General features: G+C 37.8%; 1 protein-coding gene and 1 long non-coding RNA gene across 3 annotated transcripts in view; one reads left to right on the forward strand and one right to left on the reverse strand.

Annotated features, from left to right (window-relative positions):
• The window catches only part of LOC123454171, a 58,201-nt gene that overhangs the window by 22,750 nt on the left and 23,179 nt on the right, over window positions 1–12,272 (forward strand). The gene's annotated exons all lie outside the window — the stretch shown is intronic.
• The window catches only part of Itfg1 (integrin alpha FG-GAP repeat containing 1), a 181,114-nt gene continuing 168,863 nt past the window's right edge, over window positions 22–12,272 (reverse strand). For both annotated transcript variants that reach the window (XM_004664834.3, XM_045132791.1), the window contains one exon: window positions 22–1,362. In XM_004664834.3, coding sequence (XP_004664891.2) covers window positions 1,303–1,362 — 60 coding nt within the window. In that variant the 3' untranslated portion in view covers window positions 22–1,302. The remainder of the gene's footprint in view (window positions 1,363–12,272) is intronic.

Raw genomic sequence — 12,272 nt, forward strand, 5'->3', positions numbered from 1 at the left:
TTTAAGAGATCACCACAATGCTTTCATTCAGGAAGGAATATTTATTAAGATAACATCAACATGCTTAGATACAAAGTAAACTAAACACATACTCCTCAGTGAGCTGTCAAGAAGAAAATAGTATGAACAAAAATGTTTTCAGAGAAATTTTTTGTATCTTAGAGCCATAACATGTTTCAATAATTACAAAATTAAAAGCCTTGGTATATAAACCCTTTTTTTCAATTCTAGATTTCAATAACAGTTTGGCAATGTGAAGTTCACAATAGAAAATTTATACTGAGGTCTGAACAGAAATTAGAAGCTTTTCCAAGCGTTTGAAAATACGAGTGTGATGCAAGATTCCCAGATTCTGCTTAGCGCAGCTTCCATTCAAGACATTAACTGTCTTATCACATAAAGATTAGTTTTCAGGACACATTTTCCTCTTAAAAAGTACTATAATTTGTGGTTAAATGAAGTAGCAATCTTTACATAAGATGCGAGCCACCAAGAATTTTAGTTTTCCAATAATATGATTTCCTCATGTCTATATAATTCTGTATATTTTAATATTAGTGGTAGAAGTCTAATGAAATAACTTAAAATAGCAATAATAGCTACTCCTTACTGGACACTTACTGTATGCTTAGGCATTAAGCTGAGCACTTCACATGTATCATCCTGTTTGCTATTCATAATAACTTACATGAGGAGGTATTTTAACCCCATCATATAAACAGAACAAGATCACAGAGATGTGAAGCAACAGCCAAATTCAAACCTCTTTGCAAATTGTAGAGCCAGGAGTTTATGGCAAGTCTGTTTTTCTGTAACTCCAAAGCCATTTATGTTGTATGCCATTCATGAGAGTTCTGATCTGTGATTAAGATGAAAGTTTAATAATTTTATTTGTTGTATGTTGGCCAAAGTATAGTTTGCACTATTTGAATAAGAAGCAAGACTAATTCGGGTAGAACAATCCTTTCTCACTTAAATATGTTTATTTGCACATGTCATTTTCCACTGTCATTACTCTAAGAAGACTATAAATACAGAGGCACCAGAGCACATGCAGCACTTTCCACCAAGGAACAAAGATGTACAGTACTACTTGATGTAGAACCCAAAGTATTGTATGCAGAGTGCTTCAAAAAGCTCCTGTGAGGCATTCAGACTATACTTTAATATTTTCTAGTAATTATCAAGGGATGCACATTTATAAATAATACCCGAATCCTCTATTTTTTTAATGTAAGCTGAAATTAAGTATTCCAGTGAATCAGACAAATGGTTATTCTGTTATATAATATTTAAAGCAAGTCACATAGCGTCAAAATGAAACCGATGTGCTTCTTGTCGCTTTTCTCTGTCATCTGCTTTCTGAAAAAGAATTTTAGACTAGTTTAAGTGATAATAAAATGTTTAGAAAATAAATTTTTGAAATAGAAAGTAAATATATACAGAAGTATTTATCTTTTGAAAAGCTTTCAGCATTTGTAACAGGTATGGTTTTGATTTAATATTTTTATATGCAATACTTTTATAGTATCTATATTTTATATGGTTACCTATCAATTGAATTTATAAACCAACTAGAAATGTTCTATACATACTTAGCTTATCATTTGCTTTGTATCTGAAAGTAAGAGTGAACATTAAATTCTAAAAGGATAGGATTAACTATTGAATTTTTGCCTATTTTAAATACTGATGTAGCTCAGTATGGTGGCACATGCCTTTAATCCCAGCAATTGGGAAACAGAATTCTAGGCCACCCTGAGACTACATAGTGAATCCCAGGTCAGCTTGAGCTACAGTGAGATCTTAACTCACAAAACAAAACAAACAAACAACAAAGCCAAAACAAAGGTTAAATACTAAAATACTGATGTTAACAAATTGCTCTAATTATATTAAGTTAGTTATTTTTCAGTTAACCCACTGACTTAGCAAATACTTATTGATCTTCCCAGAAAGGTACTGGGTTTGTTATTTTAAGGCATTAAAAAAAAACTTTCAGTTTTATATTTTGTTCTTCAAGAACTTAAGGCCTGGGGTGGGGTGGGGGAACAAGCAGAACACACTGTACCATCTGAATCCAAAATGAAAAATGTTACTTTTTTTTTTTTAATTTTTTTTGTTCATTTTTATTTATTTATTTGAGAGTGACAGAGAGAGAAAGAGGCAGATAGAGAGAGAGTGAGTGAGTGAGAATGGGCACGCCAGGACTTCCAGCCACTGCAAATGAACTCCAGACGCATGCGCCCCCTTGTGCATCTGGCTAATGTGGGTCCTGGAGAATCAAGCCTCGAACCCGGATCCTTAGGCTTCATAGGCAAGCGCTTAACCGCTAAGCCATCTCTCCAGCCCGAAAAATGTTACTTTTGAGAGAGAAAATAATTCTAGGTTTGAGGAAAAGACAAGCAAGGAAGAAGGGAGGAGCTGACCTGGCAGGATTGAAAAGGGGCAAAGCAAAGAAGCGATGGTAGGAATGCACATAATGGGCACCTGAAGAGATTCTGAGGAAGAGATGAGCCAACAGGCTGATTGATTACATCCCACTACTCAGAAGGCAGAGGTAGGAAGATAGCCATGAGTTTGAGGACAGCTTGAGACTACATAGTGAATTCCAGGTCAGCCTGAGCTACAGCGAGACCCTACCTTGAAAAACAAAGCAAAACAAAATCTTGAAGGAGACTTCCGGGTAAGATGGTGGCATAGGAGCCACGCCAAACCAGCCTAGGGGAGGGATTTAAGCAAAACCCTAGCAAAATACACTCTTCTTCTGAAAAGTGAAGAAGTAGAGGTTATTCTTTCACACAGAGGAGATGCTGGAGAGACCAAGATCAACCAGAAAGGAAGAAAACGGTCCAATCCGCGCACCTGTCTGGCACCGCCCCACCAGGTGCGCCAAGCCGCGCAGCAGCTGAGACCAAACAAGGGGATTTTTCAGTTTAATCAGCCTCATTGCAAAGTTAAGAAAACAGAAGTAAATACAGATGAGATCAACCAAAAATCTACTGAAAGGGATATAGGTGGAACTGTGTGAGCAACTGCAGAAGTCTGAACTCCCCCATCCCCCACCATCAGAACTGCGAACCTCCTGCATTCAGCCCCTAGTGGCAGTGCAGCCAGCTGGACTGATCAGAGGTGAAGAAAAACCAGGCTGAAATCCTAGTGCTGAAGAATATAGTCAGTGAAATAAAAAAACTCTGTGGAAAGTCTCACCAGTAGAATGGATGAAGAAGCGAACAGAATATCTAAACTAGAAGATCAGGTGGCAGACCTCATACAGTCCAACAAAGAGAAAGACAAGCTAATAGCAAGGTATGAATGGGAATTTCAAGATATCCGGGATACTATGAAAAGATCAAACATAAGAATTTAGGGCATAATAGAAGGAGAAGATTTTCAATCCAGAGGTTTCATAGGTGTTTTCAACAAAATCATAATAGAAAAATTTTTCCAAAATTAGGAAAGAAATGCTAATGCAGATACAAGAAGCTTTTAGAACACCAAACTGACAAAACCTGAAAAGAACCTCTCCTCGCCATATTACAATTAAACTACAAACACACAAACCAAAGAAACTATATTGAAAGCAGTTAGAGAGAAAAAGCAAGTCACCTACAAAGGTAAGCCCATCAGAATAACTGCAGATTACTCAACACAAACTTTAAAAGCCAGCAGGGCTTGGAATGATCTATTCCAAGTTCTGAAAGATAACTGTCAACCAAGATTACTTTATCCTGCAAAGTTATCTATCCAAATTGATGAAGAAATAAGGACATTCCACAACAAAAACAGGCTAAAGGAGTTTATGACAACTAAACCAGCTCCACAAAAAATACTTGAAGGAATTCTTAATGCTGCAGAGATAGCCAAACCAGGAGGAAATAGGAAAAAATAAACCACACTCAAATAACAGTTAAACAAGTGAAGGAAAAACAGGAAACACTACAAAATAAGAACAATGGCAAGAATAAATGCATACCTTTCAATAATGACTCTTAATATCAGTGGCTTCAATGCACCAAGCAAAAGACACAGGCTTACAGACTGGATTAAAAGGCAGGATCCTGCCTCCAGGAAACTCATATCTCAATAAAAGATAGATACTGCTTTAGGGTGAAAGGACGGAAAATGGTATTTCAACCAAATGGGTCTAGGACAAGCAGGGGTTGCTATCCTAATATCTGACAAGGTAGACTTCAAACCAACATTAGTGAGGAAAGACAAAGAAGGTCATTTTATACTGATTAAAGGAACATTCCAACAGGAGGACATTACAGTGTTAAACATATATGCACCTAACATGGGGGCTACCAGTTTCATCAAACAAACGCTATTTGACTAAAGGTCAGAGATAACATCAAACACAGCGGTAGTGGGTGACTTCAATACCCCACTCTCATCAATTGACAGGTCATCCTGGCAAAAAATAAATAGACATCTGGATTAAATGATGTCATTCTACAGATCATTCCATCCAAATGCTGCAGAATATACATTTTTTTCTCAGTAGCACATGGAACACTCTCTAAAATGGACCATATATTAGGACAAAAGAAAATGTCAACAAACAGAGGAAAATTGAAGTAATCCCTTGTACCCGATCTGACCACAATGGGATTAAACTGAAAATCAGCAACAAGAAAAGTTGCAGAGCATACAAAAGCTCATGGAGACTAAATAGTACACTACTGAATGATCAGTGGGTCACTGAAGAAATCAAAAAGGAAATCAATAAGTTCATAGAATCAAATAATGATGATAGTGCAACATACCAAAACTTTTGAGATACCATGAAAGCAGTCCTAAGAGGGAAATTTATAGCTCTAGGTGCCTATATTAAGAAATTAGAGTTCACAAATAAACAATTAATGCTTCACCTTAAGGCCTTGGAAAAAGAAGAAAAAGGCAAACCAAAAATCAGTAGATAAGAAGAAATAATAAAGTTAAGGGCATAAATTAATGAAACAGAAACAAAAAAAAAACAACAACCACAAATTGTCAATGAAACAAAGAGTTGGTTCTTTGAAAGGATAAACAAGACTGATAGCAAATTTGACCATTACAGAAGAGAAAAAATAGGATTAGAGATGAAAATGGTACCATTACAACAGATACCAAAGAAGTTCAGGAAATTATAAGGACATACTTTAAGAATATATATGACTCTTAAGTTTGAAAATATGAAGAAATAGATGATTTCCTTGATTCATATAACCTACCAAAACTAAATCAAGATGAAATAAACCATTTAAATAGACCTATAACAAGCATGGAGATCCAAACAGTTATCAATAATCTCCCAACTAAAAATAGTCCAGGCCCAGATGGATTCACTGGTGAATTTTACCAGACCTTCAAGGAAGAACTAACACCACTGCTTTTCACCAAACTCTTTCTATGAAGCCAGTGTCACACTCATACCAAAACCAGACAAAGACAGAACAAAAAAATAAATAAATAAAAGAAAATTACAGACCAAATCTCCCTCATGAACACAGATGCAAAAATTCTGAACAAAATATTGGCAAATAGAATATAAGAATATATCAAAAAGATTATTCAGTTTATCAGTTTAGACCTGATAAACAATTTTAGTAACATAAGAGGATGCAAAATACACAGAAATCAGTAGCTTTCCTACATACTAAAAACAAACATGTGGAGGATGAAATCCAGGACATTTCTCCCATTCACAACTGCCTCAAAAAAAAAAAAAAAAAAAAACCCCAACAAATAAAATATCTTGGAATAACCTTAACCAAGGAAGTGAAGGATGTCTACAATGAGAACTTAAAACTCAACCGAGAAACTGCAGAAGACACAAGGAAATGGAAAGACATTCCACATTCCATGTTCTTGGATTGGAAGAATCAATATTGTGAAAATGTCAATCTTACCAAAAGCAATCTACACATTTAAGGCAATCCCCATTAAAATTCCAATGAGATTCTTCACAGAAATAGAAAAAACAATTCTAAAATTCATTTGGAAGCACAAAAAACCTTGAATAGCTAAAACGATTTTGAGCAACAAAAATAAAGCTGGTGGTATCACCATACCTGATTTTAAGATATATTACAAAGCCATAGTAACAAAAACAGCATGGTATTGGCACAAACACAGATGTATAGATCAATGGAACAGAATAGAGGACCCAGATATTAATCTAGGTAGTTATAGCCATCTGATTTTTGAAAAAAATTCCAAAAATATTCATTGGAGAAAAGACAGTTTCTTCAACAAGTGGTGTTTGGAAAACTGGGTATCCATATGTAGAAAGATGAAAATAGATCCTTGTCTTTCTCCATGCATAAGAATCAAATCCAAGTGGATCAGTGATCTTAATATAAGACCCGAAACTGAAACTGTTAAGAGGACAAAGGGGAAACCCTTCAACATATTAGCAGAGGTGATGACTTTCTGAATATAACCCCAGTTGCTCAGGAAATAAAACCACTAGTCAACCACTGGGATCTTATGAAAATACAAAGCTTTTGTACAGCAAAGGACACTGTTAATAGAGCAAAGAGACAACCTATAGGATGGGAGAAAAATCTTTGCCACCTACACATCTGACAGTGATTTAATACCCAGAATATACAAAGACCTCAAAAAATAGAAAAAAAAAAAAACAACCACCAACCCACCTACTCAAAAAACGGGCTATAGAACTAAATAGAGAGTTCTTATTGGAAGAAATATAGATGGTATATAAACATATAAAAAAGTGTCCTACATCCTTAGCTATCATGGAAATGCAAAATACAATACCTTGAGATTCCATCTCTCTCCTGTCAGAACGGCTACCATTAAGAAAACAAATGACACTAAATGTTGTTGAGGATGTGGTAACAGTGGAACCCTTCTGCACTGTTGGTGGGAATGTAATCTGGCATAGCCATTGTGGAAATCAGTTGTGGAGGTTCTTGAGAAGCTAAAAACAGATTTACCATATGGTCTAGCTATAGTATTCCTAGGCATATATCCTAATGACTGTTCTCACTACCTTAGAGATACTTGCACAACCATGTTTATTGCTGCTCTATTCACAATATCTAGGAAATGGAATCAGCCTAGATGTCCATCAATAGATGAATGGATAATAAAGATATGGTACATTTATACAATGGAGTTCTATTCAGTGGTAAAGAAAAATGAAATGATGAAATTTGCAGGGGAGTGGATGGATCTGGAAAGGATTATACCAAATGAGGTAACACAGGCCCAGAAAGCCAAATGTTACATTTTCTCTCTTATATGTGGATCCTAGCTACAAATGTATAGACTTGTGTGTGAGCTGGAACCAAAAATCAGTAGCAGAGGCCCATAAGCTAGAAAAAGGGTTTAAAGGAGGGAGTTGAGGGAAGGACTTTAGGGGATGGTATTGTATGTATTTAAGTAAAAGAACAGATTACAGGGAGGGTAAAGGCCTAAGCTTGGTCAGCAGAAGAGATTGTATAAAAGAAGGGCATGGGGGAGGGTCAACGAAAATTCAAGATATTCTGAATAAGTTATGAAAATCTACTTTCTTGAATAACAACAGCACATCCAGAAGCCATAGATTGTTACTAGAAAATTTTCAGTGCCAGGGATGGGATACCTTCCACAGTTTTAGCCAGGGATGTCCCTGTTGCCTCCAAAACATTATAGGCTATTGCCAAGGCCCTTGGTTTCCTGTGAGAAAGAGATGGTAAGACCCTATTGCTGAAGACTTCACATGCCTGAGTGCCAAAGTCACTGAAAAATCAAGCTGGTGCTGAGCAGATATTCTTCTCCCTGTAGCCCACCCAATAGAAAGCTGGAAAATTCTGCCCTGTATGCAGCCTTAAGGGAGACAGAAGTCATCAGTGGTGAAAACAGTGATACTGGAAGCCTCAAGTTTGGCCAGACAGGCCAAATGACTGAACGAGTACAATAGAGGCATATCTGTTTTTGGGGAAACCAACTGCTCTCTAATTGGACTCAAGGCCTGCTCTATGGGAGGGAATACATGCCTGGTACTGAAAACCTAATCAAAAGCCTATAGCAGGGGAGGTCATGAGCCTTAGGGGTATGAAGCCTGCTTTTGTCTTGATAAATGCATATATATATTACTCTCACCAAATTGCCCTAAAAGCACTACACTTAATGTTCATATTCATATGTTAATGCTAATCTCACTTCTAGTTAGAAGAAGCATCTCTTTTCAGATAGTGATGATGACTGGGATGCCCAAAAGGCAACATAGTACTGAGAAGAAGGGACGTTGGAGTGTCCAATAGTGAACCATCTCACACCCTTCAAGGCTCAGGGTCCATAGTAGAAGAGATGGTGGAAAGAATGTAAGAGCCAAAGGAAGGGTACTACTCCTTACATACAACTGTCTGGACAGAAATAGGTCTCCATATTCAAAACCTCACAGTACCTAGTAATACCTACACAAGACCCTCAGAATAGGAGAAAAGATGATGACATCAAGTTAAAAGAGAGACTAATGGAGAGAGGGAGGGGATATGAAGGAGAGCAGAGTTATGAAGGGTAAAGTCTGTAAGTATAGAAGTTGTCAATAACAAACATTTTATTAAAAAAATCTTGGGACTTCCGGTTAAGATGGCGGCGTAGGTACTACGCCAAAGCAGCCTAGGGGGGAAAAAGACCAAAAAAACTCAGCAAAATACACACTTTTAGTAAAAAGTGAGGTGTATAGGAAATTAAAGAGGCAGCAGAGAAGTAGAAGAGTTATAGAGCATTCAGAGCCTGCACAGGCGGGAAAAGCGGCTCCGGCAGCTCGGCCAACCGCCGCGGCCGCGGCGCAGCAGAAAACCGCCAGACTCAGCTCCAGCCGCAGGAAAAGCCAGGTGCGGGATTTTCCCCTCACACTGCGCTCTCCGCAACTCGGGAAACGTGAGGGGAGAGCGGCAGCGAGGTAGAAGAACACGTGGAGCAGTGAGAGACCAGAGCAGCCACGGCTCCCTCCCCTCCCCCACCACCTGAACCCAGCTCCAGCGAACAGAGCAGCGGCCCGGGACCCGGCCATGCCAACTTGGGCTGACAACGGGACCCAAGCAGGAGCAGAGTTCGGGAGCAACATCAGCGGCTCCAGCACCGGTACCAGCGGCCCCAGCAGCAGCAGACCCAGGAGTGGCAGCAGCGGCAGATCCCACAGCAGCAGCTTCAGGGGGAGCAGCGGCAGTGGACACAGCAGCAGCAGCTTCAGCAGTGGTGGCTCCAGCAGTGGCAGCTACAGCAGCAGCAGAGGCAGCAGCAGCGGCTCAGTTTGCCCCATAGGAAAAGCAAGTGCCCAGCTCCAGAAATCAGAACAGCAGCCCAACGACCCAGGCAGCAACTTGACTGAGACCAAAATCACCCAAGGTAACTGGGATTGCACCAGGGAAGGGTCTAACTTGGTCACAAGCTGACTTGGATCCCTCAACAGACCAGAAATCTAAACCTCTTTGTTGATAGAGGATCTGGTCATTATAATAACTACTCTTGCATACATACTCGGGGCTGTTTTTGATTGAATGTGTACAGTGTTTAGTTAAATTTTAGAATCTACCTGTATTTTATTCCACTCAGCCTGCTTGAATACTCCTATAGCAGGGAAACTCAACCCCTAAGAACATCTTTGTAGATACTCTGAGAGTCTTAAGAGCCACACCTAATACCTTAAGGTCCTACCCTGAAAATATATTACATCAAATCAATTGATACAGCTAAGAATACACAGCTAGCTAGAAAATCCAAGCATTAACTTAATCCAAGATGCAAAAATATATACATTATAACACAAGAAACACTAAAAAGCAAGACGATATAAATCCACCTAAAAGTATTAATGCATCAGAAATGTCCTCCAGTGAGAAAGAGTTAGAGGAAATGCCTGAGAAAGAGTTCAAAAGAATAATTATAAATATGTTCAAAGAGGTCAAAGAACACATGAAAACAATCAAAGAAGAAATCAAAGAGGAAATCAAAGGAATCAAAGAAGAGGCAGGATACCAATTTAATGAAATAAAGAAGGCAATACAAGACATAAATAGGGAAATAGAAATAATAAAGAAAAACCAGTCAGAATTACTAGCAATGAAGAACACAATTAATGAAATAAAAAACTCTGTAGAAAATCTCACCAGTAGGATGGATGAGGGAGAGGACAGAATATCTAAGCTAGAAGACCAGGTGGCAGACCTAATGCAGTCCAACAAAGAGAAAGACAAACTTATAGAAAAGTATGAGTGGGAATTTCAAGATATTCGGGACACTATGAAAAGATCCAATATAAGAATTCAGGGCATAGTAGAAGGAGAAGAACTCCACTCCAGAGGCATAGTAGGCATCGTCAACAAAATCATAGAGGAAAATTTTCCCCAAATTGGGAAAGAGGTGCCAATACAGATACAGGAAGCCTTTAGAACCCCAGCCAGACAAAACCCAGAAAGAAACTCTCCTCGCCATATTATAATCAAACTTCCAAACACACACACCAAAGAAAAAATATTGAAAGCAGTTAGAGAGAAAAATCAAGTTACCTACAAAAGCAAGCCCATCAGGATTACAGCAGATTATTCAACACAAACTTGTAAAGCCAGAAGGGCTTGGAGTGATATATTCCAAGTTCTGAAAGATAACAACTGTCAACCAAGGTTACTTTATCCTGCAAAGTTATCCATTCAAATAGATGGAGAAATAAAGACATTCCATGACAAAAGCAGGTTAAAGGAGTATTTGAAGACAAAACCAGCTCTACAGAAAATACTTGATAGAATCCTCCATGCTGAACAAAAGGAAAAGCACACATATAAGGAACCTAGAAAAAACAAGCTGTACTGAAATACCAGTTAACAGAAGAGAGCACAGGTAGAACCAGAAACACACACACACACACACAAATGGCAAACATAAATACACACCTTTCAATAATATCTCTTAATATCAACGGTCTTAATGCCCCAGCGAAAAGACATAGATTTGCAGACTGGGTTAAAAAGCAGGATCCTACAATTTGTTGTCTCCAAGAAACTCACCTTTCTACAAAGGATAGACATTATCTTAGGGTGAAAGGTTGGAAGACGGTGTTTCAAGCAAATGGGCCTAGAAAACAAGCAGGGGTTGCTATCCTAATATCAGACAGGGTAGACTTTAGTCCGACGTTAGTCAAGAAAGATAAGGAAGGTCACTTTATATTGATTAAGGGCACACTCCAACAAGAGGACATTACAATCCTAAACATATATGCAGCTAACATGGGGGCTCCCAAATTCGTCAAACAAACACTATTAGAACTAAGGTCACAGATAACACCAAACACAGTGGTGGTGGGTGACTTTAACACCCCACTCTCATCAATTGACAGGTCATCCAGGGAAAGAATAAACAGAGAGGCATCTGGACTAAATGAGGTCATAGAAGGAATGGACCTAACAGATATATACAGGACATTTCATCCAAAGGCTGCAGAATATACATTCTTTTCAGCAGCACATGGAACATTCTCTAAAATAGACCATATATTAGGACACAAAGCAAATCTTAACAAATTCAGGAAAATTGAAATAATTCCTTGCATTCTATCTGACCACAATGGAATTAAACTACAAATCAGTAGCAAGAAAGGCTATAGAGCATACACAAAATCATGGAAACTAAACAATACACTACTAAATGATGAGTGGGTCAATGAAGAAATCAAAAAGGAAATCAAAAAATTTATAGAGTCAAATGATAATGAGAACACAACATACCAAAATCTCTGGGGCACAATGAAGGCAGTTCTAAGAGGCAAATTTATAGCCTTAAGTGCCTATATTAAGAAATTAGAAAGGTCGCAAGTAAACGACCTAATGCTTCGTCTTAAAACCTTGGAAAAAGAAGAACAAGGCAAACCAAAAATCAATAGACGGGAAGAATATAATAAAGATTAGGGCAGAAATTAATGAAATAGAAACAAAAAGAACTATCCAAAGAATTAATGAAACAAAGAGTTGGTTCTTTGAAAGGATAAACAAGATTGATAAACCCTTAGCAAATCTGACCAAAAGAAAGAGAGAAGAGACACAAATTAATAAAATCAGAGATGAACAAGGTATATCACAACAGATTCCAGAGAAATTCAAAAAATCATAGGGACATACTATAAAAGCATATACTCCACAAAGTATGAAAATCTGAAAGAAATGGATGATTTCCTTGATCTATATGACCTACCTAAATTAAATCAAAATGAGATTAATCACTTAAATAGACCTATAACAAACATGGAGATCCGAACAGTTATCAATAATCTCCCATCTAAA

The sequence above is a fragment of the Jaculus jaculus genome, chromosome 1 (genome assembly GCF_020740685.1).
Source record: "Jaculus jaculus isolate mJacJac1 chromosome 1, mJacJac1.mat.Y.cur, whole genome shotgun sequence".
NCBI lineage: Eukaryota > Metazoa > Chordata > Mammalia > Rodentia > Dipodidae > Jaculus > Jaculus jaculus.